General features: G+C 50.6%; 2 protein-coding genes across 11 annotated transcripts in view; both read left to right on the plus strand.

The window, feature by feature from the left end:
- Positions 1-666: 666 nt before the first annotated feature.
- Positions 667-8060, plus strand: LOC128140824 (myosin light chain, embryonic). 4 transcript variants are annotated; one of them, XM_052785176.1, is made up of 7 exons: positions 667-1294; positions 2155-2182; positions 4605-4754; positions 5317-5490; positions 5949-6026; positions 6695-6738; positions 7828-8060. In XM_052785176.1, exons 1-6 carry the CDS (start codon positions 1196-1198, stop codon positions 6721-6723), a joined length of 558 nt encoding a protein of 185 aa, XP_052641136.1. In that variant the 5' UTR covers positions 667-1195; the 3' UTR covers positions 6724-6738; positions 7828-8060. The 4 variants fall into 4 exon arrangements, with proteins under 4 accessions (XP_052641136.1, XP_052641134.1, XP_052641135.1 ...); XM_052785174.1 differs by having other exon boundaries at positions 1223-1294; positions 2155-3733; XM_052785175.1 differs by lacking the exon at positions 667-1294 and having other exon boundaries at positions 2098-3733.
- A 3899-nt stretch (positions 8061-11959) lies between these two features.
- CDC27 (cell division cycle 27) overlaps positions 11960-16755 on the plus strand; it is a 34722-nt gene continuing 29926 nt past the window's right edge. For 2 of the 7 annotated variants that reach the window (XM_052785126.1, XM_052785123.1), the window contains exon 1: positions 11960-12207. In XM_052785126.1, coding sequence (XP_052641086.1) covers positions 12181-12207 — 27 coding nt within the window. In that variant the 5' untranslated portion in view covers positions 11960-12180. The remainder of the gene's footprint in view (positions 12208-16755) is intronic. The other 5 variants (XM_052785120.1, XM_052785125.1, XM_052785119.1 and 2 more) reach the window with 3 other exon arrangements.

Genomic DNA, 16755 nt, shown 5'->3' on the forward strand with positions numbered 1-16755 from the left:
AACAGCATCTTGCAAGGATCCTGTTCCACCCAGCGGCTTGGAACCGTCCCTGCAGCCCAATTAAGCAAGCGCTGGCTGGAGAAATGAGGCTGTGCAGCATCTCCACAGCAGAGAAGATGCTCTCATCTGTTGTAAATAATTTTTTGTCCATTTATTTCTGTTACCAAAATACCAGCTCTTGGACCCCAATGCAAACTAGGGATGGGTTCTCCTCCTCTTGTGCTCTGTTGCAATCTGGCTATACTTCAGTTGATGGTTTAGGATGTCTCAGTGTAACCCTTGAGCCTCATTTTGTGGGATGCTGAACCTCGATGACTTCTGCCTCTTCTGCAGTTCTTCAAACAGTTGGGAGAGGAGGGTGAGAGCAAGAGCATCTCCCACCAGAGCCTGCCCAGTGCCTGGAGAGGAGCTGAAAGGAGACCCCATCACCCGCTCTGCCCCACAGGTTTTGGGGGTGCATGGGACAAGTGGTTCAAGGCTATGAAAGATCCTGAGCTGATGAATTAAATGCCTGGCTTTAGCCATCATTTGCATTACCCTCATTAACCATTCTGATGGAGGTGAGCACGGCTTCCCGCCTGCAGCGTGGCCTTTTCCAGGGCACAAGCTCAGCCCTGGGGAGAGATTGGGGCAAACCAGACCCTGAGCACGAAGCTGGGGGGATCATTCAGAGAAGACTGAGCTCCTTTGAAGCAGCACTTCATAAATCCCAGTCTTAAAAAGGGCTCTGCAGTGTCTGCCCTGGCAGGCCTGCCTAAAAACAGACACGCTTTTCCCGTGGGTATTGCAGCAGGTTTATCAGCCATCATGTTGCTATTTTCTTGCCAGGCACCCAGAGCCATTCGCGTTTAGGTTTTCAGTGATCATTTAGCAAGCAGCCCCCATGCAGCCCACCCGGTGCAGGTGCTGGAGGGGGAGACGTCCCCCCTTTTGTGGCTGGAGGGGGGGGCGGCTGGTGGCTTCGCCGTGCCGGGAGCTGATGACAATGGGCAATTGTCAAGTTGGGGCCCCTCTCGTTTGAGTTTTCTTCCTTTTATAGTAAGTAGCAGTTGCTCCAGCAGCTGGCCTGCCCCTCCGGGGTGAGGACAGGGCTCTGTATATAAGGGAAGGAGCAGACATTGCCTTTCATCCCTCCGTTCGGTTGCTTCACTGAGCAGCAGGACTCATTCCTGCACCTTTGCACAGACCCAGTGCGATGCCGCTCAAGAAACCCGACCCGAAGAAGGAAGCAGCCAAACTGGCTCCAGCCCCAGAGCCACCCAGAGAGCCTGCCTTCGATCCCAAGAGTGTGAAGGTGAGTGAGGAGTGAAGACATCACCGTCTTTCTTCGTGCCTGTCATCTGCCAGGCACAGGCGATGCAATGCGCCACGCGAACGGCGTTAGCCAGGCTGAGAGCCAGGGTTGGGAGGGGAAAATTATCAGATTGCACTGATGCAGTGGGCTGGGAGTGATGTTCTCCTCGCTGGGGGAATGTTTCAATTTTCCCCCATCCAGCCCTGCACAGCACTGGCCCAGGGAAACTGCTTTGCACTCGCACTGGGATGCTGCTGCCCAGAGCTCCGGCTGCGGAGTCAAACACCCCACAGCCCCTGGCTGAGACACTGTGTCAGGGCCCTGGCAGCATGAAAAAGCTTTTTTGCCATCCACTGTCTCCATCCTAAAGTATTTTGCCGCCTGCATTGTCTTCTCCACGTAAAAGCATCTTTTATCCAAGTGTCTACAACAGGAGCTCACTTTTTCTGCGATTCCCTGGGATATAGTTACATTTTTAAGCCAGAGCTGTGGCAGGAGAGTTGTTAATAGCAGGCTCAGCATGGGCACTATTTAATCACTTGAACTAGAGCTCAAGCCTTGAAATAACATCCTTTCCACCCAAAACAGCCATGACTGTGGTCCGAGCATCCCCACTGCCTGCCCACCCCTTGCCTGCTGCACTGCTTCTGGCTGCGCTTCCCACGGGGATCTTGACTCCGCAGCAAGGGCAGGAGCGCTCCTGGGCATGGCACGGCCGGACTCGGCATGGATACAGCCCCCCCATCCCAAGCAGCCTGCGGAGCCTGGGGAGGGAGATGTTCAAATGCAGGGGAGAGCCCCTTCGTTACCCCAGCAGTAACACAGCCTTCATGCCTGGCTCTGTTCTCTTCTCCCGACAGATTGAATTCACTGCAGAGCAGATCGAAGGTAAGTGCAGACTTCACCTTCTTCCAGAGATGGCATTAGAAATGGGGAGTCATTTTTCCAGGTAGTTTTTCACAGCTGACATGAAAGCTGAGGCCCCACACATCAAATCCGCTCCTGGGGGAAGGCCCAGCAGGGTCTAGGTACCCCATTCCCCCCAATACGCTGCTCATCCTCCACAGTGGCCTCGTAAGGATTCCTAGCAGGTAGAAGGGACACATGAAATCAGAAAGTCATGTCCCCAACCAGCATCGGGCTGGTAAAGAGATGGGGAAGAGCACTGGTGGGAAGGGAAGAGGCATGAGCTGGAGACGGGAGCAATGCTGGAGGTGAGTGGGAGCCAGTGCAGGGATTTAGCTGGGACTGCAACACATGGCTGTCGGGAGCAATGAATGGATCCTGGTTCCTTGCTCTGCTCTGGGAGTCCCAGCGAAGAGGATAATCCCAGCTTCAGAGCCTGGCAGGGAAAAGGTATTTTTCCATTCATGGTGAGAGATGCAGCCTGGTTCAAAGTCTGGGATTCACGTGGGAGGAGCAGCCTCTGGCGATGCAGGGACAGCCCCATGCCGAGGGGCTGAGCCGGTATTAGGATTTCTCATCTCTCCACGGCCAGTTTTAACGCCTGTGTACAGACTAGGGAAAGGACAAGATCTGAGGGCAGATCCTGGTGGGAATCCTGGGAGAAGAAGACCCAGTACCCTGCAGGCTCGACCCGAAAACCAGCTTTTGAAAGGAGAAAAGAGAGCCAGTGGAAATGACAGCAAGTTAAAATGTGAAGTTATTTGGATTTAACCTGCAGCGACGTCCCAGAGCATGTGATGTGCTCCTGTGGCTCCAGGTAGTCAGGAGTGGATATCACTGAGCGCTCTCGTAGCGGTGCCTCTTGACCCAGCAACTCGCAGGTGGTGATGTCCCTCCCTGGATCCCTCCAGAGCCAGATGGAGGGATTTGACCTGCGGAGATGGAGCCATTGTGAGGTCAAGCAGGATAACAGCAGCACCACAACAGTGTTGGGGGGGACCATGGACAGGACTACAAGGACACGGCATGAACATTGTGGGGACAGGTCCATGGGATGGTGAGGTTCAGCAGAGGATGTAAAGATGCCAAATAGAAAATGGAGCAAATCCAAAGCCCTCGGCAAGGATTCCCACCAAACCCAAAGCAATGCCTACCAGACCATGACGTCTCCATCGCCGCGTGGAGACCGCGATCGTCTCCTCCCACCCAACAGCAGGAGGAGCAGAGGCTCTGCTTTGAGTGAACTGTTGCTGGACATCATGAAGAAGATGGACCAGAATATGGAATTCATTAGTGCCATGGACAAGAAACTCACAGCTCTAAGTGCTCACGTGGACAGGCGGGAAAGGCTGATTACCTGCTTGGGCCAGTCAACTGCTCAGGTGGACTCGCTGGCCTGGAGGCAGCAGGATGAAGAGCGTGTGGAGCATCTGCTGCAGGAAAAACACCATCTTGCTCCCTGCAGGGAGCAGCAGAAGAGGCAGGTGCCAGCCACCAGCCTCAGGGTCCTTGGCTTCCCTGCAGAGGAGGAGGGTAAGGACTTGGGGGGGAGTATTTCCTGGAGGACTGGTTTCCCACATTTTGTACCTCGACACCAGTGAGGAGCCTGTTGTAGTGGAGAAGATCTTCTGGGTTGAAACAAGAGACAGAGACCAGACTCTGACCAGCAGAGGTGCATGGTTGTCCATGTAGCCAACATTGGGATTAAAGAGAGAATCCAGCAGCAGGTCAGGAAGCTGAAAAGCGTCATACACAGAAAGAAAGCAAACCTTAATTGTTCCTAATTTAGGACTCCTTCCTCCAGGTAAAACATAACACTCAGTGGCATGATAATTTATGGGGATGAGCTTGGAAATGAATCTCCCGTGTCCTTCCACGCAGGGCTGGCATGACATGTGGGCTGCAAGGCTGGGGTGGACATGGTCACCCTTGCCCAAACACAACCAACACCGTGCTGTGTCTGCCTGGCTGGGGGGATGCAGCAGACCAGATGGGGTGTTGCAGGTGTCATGGGGGTGCAGTGAGAGGGTCATGGGGTCCCCAGGAAATCCGAGTCGAAAAGGGGAAGAGCAAAGGGGATGTTCTGCAGCAGAGACAGCAGCCTGCACCTGCAGCTGGTGCTGCCAGCGCAAGGTGGTGCAGGAATCCCAGCAGGTCATCCAGCCAGCTCCGCGTGGGTGGGAGAACCTGCTCAAGAAGCTGAGCAACTCGTTGAAGGAGTCTGGCAAGCTTCAGCAGCTCATTGCTCGAGCTAGCACAGGGCTGCCTGCCCTGGGCAGCAGTGGAGAGGGCACCCGCCATGCACGTGTCCATCCCTTCCCTGCCTGCCAGGCAGGATTTGCTTCAGCGGGGTGGGAAATGGGGTCAGCATGGCAAGGGACATCTGAGCTTTTCTTCCCTGCAGAGTTCAAAGAAGCCTTCAGCCTGTTCGACCGCACGCCCACGGGAGCCATGCAGATCACCTACGCGCAGTGTGGGGATGTCCTACGGGCGCTTGGTCACAACCCCACCAACGCAGAGGTCCTGAAAGTGCTGGGCAAGCCCAAACCAGAAGGTGACAGCAAACTGGGGCAGCAGGGACAGGGTGGGACAAGCAATCCCTGTGCTCCCTAGCAGCAAGTGAAGAATTATATCCCCTGTAGGAAAAGCCCTGCAAGATGAAGGAATTGGGAAGGAAATGATGCAGAGATGTTTCATTCCTGCAAAATGCCTTCACTCCCCCTCCCTGTACCATGGCTGACATAAGGGATAGGCTGTCCTCAGCTGGAGATGGTGGCAAGTGATGCTTAGCAGACCGTATCCTGAACTGATGCAAACTGGTGTAACCTGACCAGTCCAGTGCAGCCACATTGCCCTGGTGACAGAGGACCTACCTGCTGGTTTTAACTTTTGGCTGATATCAGCAGTCTGTGTGCAGTCCCCAGATGTTAATACTTTACTCCTCATATGGATCTTCCCATCTCAAGTATAATATACTAATAGTCACACCACCTTTTGGGGTTTCTCCCCTGTACTCAGATGGAAATGAGACCAGGAAGGTTAAGTAGGAGGTCCTCAGAGGCTGACTTCAGCCCAGTGAAGTTGATCTCTGACCCCATCTCCTTGTCCCCTTCCAGAAATGAACACAAAGATGCTGGAGTTCGAGACCTTCCTCCCCATCCTGCAGCACTTCACCCGCAACAAGGAGCAGGGCACCTTCGAGGACTTTGTGGAAGGGCTGCGTGTCTTTGACAAGGAGGGCAACGGCATGGTGATGGGGGCTGAGCTGCGCCATGTGCTGGTCACACTGGGTACGGACTGGACCTGGGGATGGGAGCAGGACACAGGTCACCCCTAAGCTATTTCTGGCCAAATGGCTTGGGTTAGTTTGCAGGTCTCACACATCAGAGATCCTTTGTATTCTGCTGCTCGTAGGCTTTAGTAGGAGTGAATGGCTCCTGAATATGTGGCCTTTTCCATCTTATGCCACAGCTTCATGCACGGTCCAGGTGAGATGGAGAGTCCATCAAATCATTATCAATTTCCTGGGCATTGTCTGATAATTGGCCATTACCAATTATCAGACAACCATTGCAGCTTGGTCCTCTCTCCACAACCTCCCACCAGCATTCCCCAGTCTGTAGTGGTGCACAGCTCCTTTTTAATCCCCTTTTCCTTCCTCTGGTGGCTTTGGCTCTCTGGAAGAAGGACAGGAGGGTCTTGGTAGGCTGACAACCTTTCCTCTCACCTCTCCATCCTCCTCCTCCAGGGGAGAAGATGACAGAAAGCGAGGTGGAGCAGCTCATGGCAGGGCAAGAAGATGCCAATGGCTGCATCAACTATGAAGGTAGGAGCAAGAGATGTTCATCAGGGCCATCCCAGACATGGTCATCTTAGGGTGCAAAATGTGTCCTCTGGGAGGACATTGGTGATCACTGAGATGGAGGTGTGGACCATCCTCCAAACCCTCTCAGAGGGCAGCTGTAAGACATGTCAGCTGGGGTGGGAACAAGGTGGTTGTGCCAGTGGTTTCCAGTAAAAGCAGCTGAAGACGGCATGTTTCCAAGGGTTTCAGGACTGTTTTATCCCCAGTTTTGGCACTGTTTTGTTGTAAGCTATCAAAAATAAACAAAGCCAGCATCTTTCACAGCAGAGGCTAATTGGGAACATTTGGAGACCCAGATCGCTAGCGGCTCCAAGAGGGTGAAAATCTGGCATAGGGAGTGGTTAAATCTGGGAACGCCTAAAATTGGAAAGCATTGAGGAAAAGAGGGTACCCATTACCCTTGGCCTCAGAAAACTGGCTCGTCTCCAAGAGGGGTTTGGTATCACTCTAACCAGGTTTGGGATGGCATGGGAAAGGTGGGAACAGAAGGAGAAATCTCAGTCCTGGCAGAGCACATCCCCTTCATCCCTGGGGTGCCCCAGGCTGGGGGTACACCCTGCTGCCTCTCTGCTTGCCCCACCACAGTTCACAGCATGCTTTAACCTCTCGTGCTCTCATTTCCTCCTCAGCTTTTGTCAAGCACATCATGTCTGGCTGAAAGAAGAAAGAGCAGGTGAGTTTATCAGGGTCTCCCGCTGCTTCCTCTGAAATTGGAAATCCTGCATATAACAGCCAGGGGCAGAAGAACCAAAACCCAAACCCCACAAGCAACCCTGCAGTGGACTAATGCCACAGGAATAATCCCAGCTCTGAAAGCATAAAAAGCTGCGTTCATGATAATGAACCTCATTTGTAACTCGTTCCATTTAAAATTTATCAGGACAGCATCAACCCCATGACTGTCAGTTGTGGTCTGGTTAATTGTGTCGAGTCTGCTCTGAAAGAAAGAGGATGGTGTGGTTTATGGTGATACATTTTCTAACCCACCAGGAGCTAAGGTGGTCATCAAACAGTAGCCGGTGGAAATAAATTTTTTAAAACCTGCAGCCGTGAATGACTTGATGCTAAGAAAATACTAACTACTTAGTGAGGAAATTTCTGAACTAAGAAATATCAACATTCCCATTAACATTAGAAAGAATATGGAAAATGCACCACTGATGCTTGTTAAGCTTTTTTGCATTCCTTTAAGTCTGCCTGAGGAAAACAGAGAAACAGGTTTCTTTTAGGGTGAACTATCCCTCTGAAATCTATTCAATTTAAAAGAAAATCCAAATTACTAAGAGCTCGCCCCCATCTACCCTGCCAGTTTCTTATGGTTTTGTTATCTCACTTACTTTTCTTAAACATTTCTCCTCTCCTCAGCTGTGTGAAAGGCAGCAGGGAAAAAAAAAAAAAGGGACCTTCAGATACTGCTAAATACACAAACATTTAAAAATCTCTTCCCCGCCCCCCCCAATCTCTTTAAACATCAGAAGGTTAAAATGGAGATAGACAGAAGTCTGAACTTTGAATGTTCAGCATCCTTTTTATCTTGTTTTTAATCCATTTTTCTCCGGTTCCTGTTCATCAGCTCAGCAATGTAGGTGGATAGGTGGCAAACACTGCCAGGGAGATTTAATTCTACACAAAACTATTTGCGTGTAACACTGTTTTTTTAATGGTGTGGAATTACAGCTATTGACATTTGGGGTTCATCTGAGAAGGAGCACTCTCGTCTCAAAGATTCATTCCATTAAGCCCTCTCATGCTTGTCTCCCAGGCTCTCAGAAATGTTTGAACCCACCTGAGCCCCATGAACAGAGAGATTCCTCCATCCACCCTTCCTCCCTGGATGTCGCACACCTGCAGAGATGTTTCACATGAGCCTCCATCAAGAGTTGTCCTCCACATGTGTGTGCCTAAGCCTGGGTATACAATGAGACATCTGTAACTTGGTTTTAAACCTTAAGTTGTTATTTTCAGGTTTTTCCTGTGACATTTTGCTCATTAAATTTCATTCCTTTCTCCCTTTAACAGTATCTGTGCTTTGGCTTTGGACTACTCATTGAAGTGGTAGATGGAGGAGACCCCTTGGTCTCCACCAGCTATCAGAGCTAGCAGGTTCGTCCCACAGAGAGGGGAAAAAGGCAGGTTTTATGACCGCTAGATGTAAGGGAGGAGTTCAGACTTGGGGCTGAGGGTCTTTGTTCATCACCCCACCCTCAGTGTGGGGCCAGGAGCTGGGCTGCACTCTGGCCACTTCTTCCTGATGGAGGTAGGTAGGCCTGGAGCAAAGTGAGCACGAGGGACAGGTTGCATCAAAGAGACCCCATGTTCTTGGAGGTTTTTCACCTCCTCCCTGCCCTAAAGCCAGCCCTTTTTCAGACCTGTAGCCCATCCACCCTACAACATGCCACCCCATGAGCATTCCCTCCAGGTCCAGGCTGAACTGCACCATGGAGCAAAGAGGGACCTGCTTGGCCCTGCCACTGTCCCTGTCACAGGAGAGACCAGCAGGCACCTCTCCATAAACGTCCTGCCTGTCCCAGCCAGAAAAGGCCAGAGGCCCTTTAAAAAACCAAAAACAATAGAGAAAACATTAAAAATATTCTTTTTTCTATATCATTGACAGGTCCAAAAGTCTAGTTTTGAAGGTTGATTTCCAGGAAGTTGAATCCTGATGAATCAGCAAGGGGGAAGGAAAACGGGGAAGCGATGGGTATTTCTGGGCCAGGTCCCACCTCCACCCTCATGGCACGGGATGGCGGGTCCCTGGGGTGCAGGTCGTGTCCTGCCTGGGATGGAGCCCAGCCAGGACAGGGCTCCCTGGACGGTTCCTCTCCAGGCAGACAGCGTGTTAGCAGCCAGAAGCTGTCTGGGGGCTGTGCAATGCAAGCTGGTGGCTCTCTCCCTCTTCCTACCTGCAAAAAAAATCATCACAGCATTGTTAGAAGTGGTGAATAATTCATGACAGATAACTCAGTCCTCCCATCAGCAGAACACCTGGGAGCAGAAAACACTTTTCTTTGATTTGTTCCTTATTCCAACGTCCTCGCTCCGTGACTTTCACTAGAAACTGAAGGCGTTTTGCTCCGATGTGGTTGACTTCAGCTGCCACTTGCTCGTTTCTGTGCAGTGACTGAGTAACAGCTGCTTTCAATTCCCACTGCTTGATTCAAATGCTCATAAAAAGCAACATAAGCTGTTTATAGATGTAAGATTAGATTTTAGCTTCTGTCTGTGGTATTTCCACAGCTTCCATTAGGGAGAATCTGGGCATCTCGCCTCTTTAATGTACTATCTGTGTTTTAACCTGTTAAAGGACCATGGTGACAGGGTGAGAAAGGATGCTGCTTGCTGCACGCTCACTCCAGGGTCACGTTTGCCCTTGCCACCACCGTGGCATTGACTTCTGCAGAGGAACGTGCTGTTGCAGAGAGGAACCGAGCAGAGGAGAGGCGGGGGACCTGCCTGAACTTGCAGAGGAAATCCATAGGAGAGACTGGGGGCCCTGCTAGCTGTGATATTCCTGCCCTGGCAAGCCAAGAGGCTGCACTCTCTCTCCTATATGAGAGTACAAGCCTTGTATATGAGCCTCCAGCTTCTGTGCAGACAGGAATGACACTGTAAATTAAAACCAAAGAGATTCCTGTAAAGAGACAGACAGAAAGAGAGCAGTGGAAAATGACAGAGAGAACTAGAGAAAAACATGAGGACTGTGAAATCCAGCCTTTGAAGCACCCTCGGGTTAACAGCCAGCCATGCTTTACTCTGGGGACCTGTTCTGTCTCTTTAGGATAAAGCAGAGATGACTTGTACCAAAGCAGGTTGGAATGATGCACTCAAACAGGTACAGTATATACCTCCATGCCCTGCTTCCTCCTCTGGAAAAGGTGAGATCCCAAGGAGACAGTGGTTTTAGTCCCACGGACATTCATAAAAAGCATCTGTGAACACCAGTGAGCGACCCCACACGCAGACCTGCACTTCAGGACTGAAGGAGTCTCTATAAATTGATATGTCCCAAGAGAATAGTCAACACTCTGTCCTTTCATAGTTTGGATGCTTTACTTGAAGTCCAGGGGACTCTGAGGAGGGGTAAAAATAACCCCCCACTCTAAGGAGAGCCTACGGCTGTATCTCCTCAGGCTGTGATAAGACAGAGACTCATACCAAAGATGGTCTGGATGTCAGGAGAGTTAGCGCTGTGCCCTGTGAAATGGAAGAGACAGATGGAGCCAGCTTTCATCCTGAGGAGTTATCAGCAGCACACGGCAGGGCAGCAAGATCAGGATGAGGATGATGAGTACAGACTGTGCTCCTTGAAAGGCTCCCTCAGACCCACGTATGGACACGTCACCATCATCACCGTTGGTGCGTGAGGCCAAAGGCCTTTAGGGAAGGCAGACACTTCACTGTATCACGTTGTTCGCATCCTTCGTGTTCAGCAAAATGACTCGGGTCGACCTGATAGCGAGCCAGGTATCCATCCCGGGGGAAAGCACTGCTCTGTGACCCATTTTGTTATTTGTCTCAGGTCAGGGATTGAAGAAAGCTTTGCCTTTCCATGCGAACCTGCTCACACCCTGAAAGCAAACACCTGCAGATTTACTGGAGTGATAACAAACTTGTAAATACACTTTTCAGAAACCCAGAGAAAGACATGTAAAGAGAGTGGGGAAGCAGGCAGGCCAAGCCGTCTTGCTCTACATGCAACTTTTCAACATAAGCACCAGGCACGCGGCTTTTATTCTCACGTAAAGATGCAGCCCCCTGCTCTCACGTGTGCTCAGCAGCACATCAGGCAATGCCAGGATCCGTCTTTCAGGCAGCTGAGTGCAAGTGCAAAAGGTACTGGAAAGAGCAGGTTATAGAGTCTGTGTGCGTAGGTGTGCGCGCGTCTGGGGGTGGTGTTATGTGGCGGTTGTATTACAGGAAGCCCGCAGAGGGGTTTGGAGAAGGAAGGGCTCTGGTAGTTGCAGGTGGCTATTGATAGGTCAGTATTTTTAATAAATTTTAATTTAGTTGTGCATCTTTATTCCATCCTTTTGGGAAAGGAAGAGAGTGCTCCCTGTACCAGGGGATGCTGCGCCTTCAGATTCAAGTTGTAAATTACCCACCTTGCCCCAGCACCCCAATCTGCCCATTTTACTCCTGGCTACCTTGGCTGCACCCACCTGGGGAGAGCCGCCAGCACAGGACCCCTCAGGACTGCCCTGCCAATGACAGGGACAGCACCTGGGCTGTGCTGGCCGCCGACACTGGGAGCAGAGACAAGGAAACTACCAGCCAAAGCCCAGCACCAGGGGCCGGGCTGGCACAGGACACAGCAGGCCTCCGGTTATGGCGGGAAGGAGACCGCGGGCTCGCACCGTGAGGGATGCCGGCGGGGGGCTCCTGACAGGCCCCCACAGCACCCAAGACACCCCAGAACCCCGTTTTTTGGTACAAAGTGCAAGTTTCTACCCCTTGCATGGGTGCAAAGGCGCTTTGAGGGACGAGCCGCAGGCCCCGCACGGGGGTTCCACCGTCCCCCCTCACGCCGGGTGCCAGCGCTGAGGGCCTGAGGCAGCCGCCGCCCCCCCCGCCGTGAGGGACAGAACCGCGCGCCTCCGTATTCCTCCCCCCTTCCCCGCCCCAGCCGGCCTGTGTGGGCACCGGCTTCTGTACCGGTGCTCAGGGGCACCGAGGGCAGGCGGCGGCAGACCGGAGCGGGCCGCTGCCCTTCCCCGCCGCCGCCGGGCCCGCTCCACTCTCGCCCCGCCGCGCCGCTCGGCTATCTCCGTCCCCGCTCGGGCGACTCCGTCAGCCGAGGTGCTTCCGCCTGGCTGACAAGAGGGGCTTTCCCAGCTGTTTTCCGTCGGCGTTCGGCTCTTTCCGCCTGAGGCTTCGGGTATTTCCGGCAGACGGTTCGGGTGTTTCCGCCACCAGCTTCGGGCGGACTCGGCGGCTGGCCGGCCTCGTTCCTTCCCTCCCCGCCGCCTGCCCCGGTAACGGTCGCTGGGAGTTTAAATGAGCAGGGGCCGGGCCGCGCCGCGCCGTCGCCGGGACACGCACTGAGGCGGGGCCGGGGCCGCCCCGCTCCGGGCTCGGCGAGGAGGAGGCGGAGGAGGCGGAGGCCGGGGAGAGCAGGATGACGGTGCTGCAGGAACCCGTCCAGGTACCGACCCCTGGGCGGCACGGGCTCGGGCTCGCCGCCGCGCTCAGGCCCCAAGGCCCGGCCCGGCCCGGCCTGGCCTGGCCTGGCGGGGGGAGCCGGACCCGCCGCACCGCCTGCTCCCCGGGGAAGGCCTCCCCGCCGCCGGGCCTTCTCCTGTGGCGGGTGGGGGGGCCCTGCTCCGCTCGGGCCGCTCCCGGGGTGTGTGTGTGGGGCTGCGGGCCCCGGGTGCCCCCTCCGCCGGTGGGAACGGGCCCGGCCCGCAGGGCGCTCGGGCCGCTCTCGTCCGCCCTCTGGGCTTGGGAGCCCGTGGGGCTTCATCCTCGCTCCTTCGTGCCTCCCCTCTCCATCGCCTGCGCCTCTGGGACGAGCTGCCCTCGCCCTTTTGCCCCTTTCGGGCCCCCGCCCACGGGCAGCCGGCCTCCCCCGCAGGAGGTGTGGGTCGCCCGCTGCACCGCAGCTGAGTCGGCTTCCAGAAAAGGCCCTTTCGGCTCCCCCCGTAGATCCCCTGGGAGACCTGTTGATACCTCTCTCTTCATCTCGCTTACCTTTCTGCATTTGCTGCTATTTCATTTTTAAACGCTCACAGCGTGCTCGGCTCTGTACGTGTCCTGCAAATGAAGGACGTTCCTCCTTCCTAAGGCGTTAGTACCTTCAGACTGATGGGGGACCTAGGAGAGAAAATAACGTAAATTTTGTTTTTCTACCATATTTTAGTCTCACTGTAGTTACCCTGGTGGGCTTCCTGCTCTTGTTCTCGGTCTTCGCATCCAAAAGGCACGATTCACAGAATTAAGAGTTGCTGCTTCTTTCCACCTTTCCTCTATGCCCGTTACTCCAACTATTCTATAATCTTAATTAATGAGTCTTCTTATGCATGTTCCCATTCTTTTTTTTTTTTATTTTTAGCTTTTTAACAGAGTGGGGGTTTTTCTAGTTATGCTAGGAACCTCTTGCTATAAGTGTCATGGCAGTACATGATTGTGTTCTGTAACGAACATAGTGAAAATTCTTGCTTTTGGCTCTCTTCTCTCCTTTTAATGAAAACGTGGGAGGGGAAGAAAGACTTCTACCGTGGAAGACCACCATGCTGGCTTGGCCCTGTCTGTGCAAGATGGTGACAGTGGTGGCACTCTTGTAGACCAGGGGTTTGTATCCTTGATGCCACTGTTCTGCTTGTCCAGTCTGAGAGCAAGGGTCAATGTGGTGCTGGAAATGCTTTTGGCCGCCCGGTCCCTTTTCTGCAGTGGACGTACTTACGCCATTGCTGTTACCCTTGGAGCTGGACTGGTCTTTTGCACCAGTTGGGTATTCTAGGAAAACATGGGATTACAATAGAAAAGGAAGCAAGAATGCATTGCAGAGTGAATGGCAGGAAACAATATTTAATGTTTCCGGTGCTGTGCTAATTAGACTAATCAAGTGGAAAATATTTGCTATTCTGAGAGTTCCCTGATAGAAATGTGCAGCCTTGTTTTCCTTTTTCAGAAACGTAAAGACCTCTCTAATGTCATTCTCCATTCTGAAGCTCTAATCAGCTTGGATGTTTTGATGAGGCTTTGCTACATTGAATATATCTAGTTAGATTCTGCCTGCTTTCAAATGCCAAATAATTCCTTTATCAGTGGTTCTGCTGCTGTTAGCTTTGCTGCTATTCCTTGCTTACAGCAACACTGGTAAGTTCAGGATTTGTTATTTGTTGTGGCCTTGGTCATATTGTTGCTTTTAATGGTAAGCAAGCCACTGGTGCACCATCCAAAACGAGGTCAACGTTGGAGTTCTGCCTGGATCTGCTGTTGTAGCTGTAGTCCTCTTTGTGCCATGGCTATGAGAGTAGAGATTGGACTGCTGTACTACAGGACCTTTCCAAACCAGCTGATGCTTGTTTTCTCACTAGTGTAACGCATCCAGTGAGTGGTCTCCATTTTGCAGTACGCATCTGGGCGAAGTTGATTGCATTTCTGAATTCCCATTTTAGCTGGAGTCCATGTACTTAGCTCTGTTTTTCTGATTATTTTTTTAACGATATGACTGGAAAAGTTTACACTACTTCTCATTTTTGTCATTGCAGAGATTTTTTTCCTGTCTATTTGTCTGTGTTCTCTCAACCTTTCAGATGTCTACAGGGCTTAGCATTCCAGGAAAAAAAACTGTCATCTTTGCAGTTGTGATATACAAAGCATGACAGATAAAGAACAGTATCTCTGGGTGTATGTTGCCTTATAAATGTTGGGTTTTAATTACATGAAATTAATGTCCCAAAAGGCATCCTATTCACTGGTTAGATTTTTACTAACTTTTTAAATTCCTTAAGATGGACAAAAGTGCCAGAGTTTACGTCTACAACAGGCCTCTACTGTACTTCCTGATGTGGTCAATTTAAAATTCTTCAGCTCAAACATAAAGCCTTGTATCCCACGTGCTGAGAAACAGGCTGGGTGCCTTCCAAATATTTCTGAAAAACATCTTGGAAAGAACACTTTCCTTGGAAATTAGCTGTTAAAGGTGATCATCTTCTGTGACCCACTTGAATGGTGCTTGAACTCCAAGGCTACTGTCATGGCTGAAAACACGCGATACCAATGTCTGCCTATTTCATGGGCAGAGTTTGCATAACTAGTAAATGCAGCACAGCTTATCACAGAAAACTCCTCCCCTCTGCCCACCCTGAAGAAGTCTTAAATCATGATAGAAACTGTTTAGTATGTCAATAGGCTATAAAGCTTTGAAAATCATTTCCAAGGCTGTATAACTGTCAGAAGAGAACACCTACCTTTTAAGAGCTCTCTGGCTTAGATATGAAGTGACACTTGGACAATGCACAGGATTTTCTGGGTAGAAGATAGACCTGTCTGAATCCACTTTTATTTTATTTTCTTGCTCTCCTCTCTGAGGAAGCTTTGCTGCAGAGCTGTGGCTGGTGTGGTAGTTTTGGAATTCCCTATTCACTTTGTATTTGCAAATTAATATGTATTTTAAATGAGTGACTAGGACCTGGAGGTTTATCTGGTCTGCAAGCGTGCTTAAATAAAACTTTGAAACACTTCAAGCTTCCCTGCTGTCCATGTTTGTAGCCCTGAGAACAGACATTGCAACCGAAGTATCTCAACTGCTTTGCACGCTCTTGACCCGACTGCTTCTTTGGGTTTCTGTTGACAGGTTCCATGTAAAATTCGATAACTACCACAGGGAGGAAATTAAGACTGCATTTGGATTGTATTTGTGGTTGTGGTGTGTTGTCCTGCTCTGAAGTCTTTTGGGATTAAATAGTTTTTACTGGATAAACGCCCCCAAAGTTTTTTGCTTCAGACCACTCTTCTGGTGTGGTTTAGCAACTGTCATGTGCCACTAAGACTGTGTAGATGCATTGAATTTCTGCTAGAACAAACTAAATTATTAATCTATAAAGAGATTGATGTTCCCATCCAAAATTTGCTTCCTAAAAGGTGCACGAGAAGTTTTCAGTAGTTTGAGATACAGTCGTAGTTCAGGCATCTATTCCAATAGAAAATTGTTACTGCATAGGTATGGCTGATTCCCTGCCACCTTCCTTTCCTTTTCCTGCTCTTTTAGGAGAGTGTGTGCGAGGATTCAGTCTTCAGCATTTGTCTGTTGAAGGCATGAGTCCAACTTGGACTTTTTGGGTTGCAAAATGATAATTATTATGTAACGGGGATACTACCAGCTGACTTCTTGCTCTCACTGGGACTCTGCTCAGCAACGATTGTTATTTGAGCCAGTATGTAGCGTAACTTTTATAATATGGCTGTGATATAGCCAAAAATCACTTGTGTCCCCTCTTAGCCTTTGGCAAGATTGTTTCTGGCAACTTGCTCCTGTTTGAGAAGTCAAATGACATTGATTTCACTCACACACACACAAACCCCCGCACCCCCCCCATACCTTTGTTTTGTAAGCATGCTGAATCACATCCCTGTAAAGACAGTATTTTTAACCTGAAGATGGCACAACTTGGATAGATTCATGTAAATGTCACTGGTGACTTGGTAAAGGAAAAGCTGCTTTTGAGAGCAAGAGAAAAAGGAGACCTTAGGCTGCTCTAACGTGGATATAGTGTGAAAAATTTTAACACTCTCCTTCTGTCTCGTACTTTTTCTACCATGCTGTCCACAGTGCATAGAACAATATACAGCCTTGGAGCTTTTCAAGGTAAAAGGGAGTAATCACTTCAGGCAGACTCTGTGGCTGAAGTTATCTAAGTGTGGAATACAGCCAGAGAGAAATAATAAGGTGTCTGTATTATAATAATCAAACTGAGAGAATTAATTTTTACTTTCACACAAGCTTAAAAGTACCTGTTGGCTTTTTAAGTATATTGTTGGGACCTACTGGTAGAAGAAAAGAGTACCTCTGTATAGATTTTTATGTATAATATTCTATATAGTAATTGGAAACTCTGGTGTGTACTGTTCATGAAGGCTGTGTAGGCTTCCCGTGAAGAGAACTCGCACATTTTTCACACCCTGTGTTTGTCAAGTTTGTGTTGGAAGGAGTAGCATATGGTACATGTAACTCTATGTAATGTTTGAA

Source organism: Harpia harpyja, chromosome 4 (genome assembly GCF_026419915.1).
Source record: "Harpia harpyja isolate bHarHar1 chromosome 4, bHarHar1 primary haplotype, whole genome shotgun sequence".
Lineage (NCBI taxonomy): Eukaryota > Metazoa > Chordata > Aves > Accipitriformes > Accipitridae > Harpia > Harpia harpyja.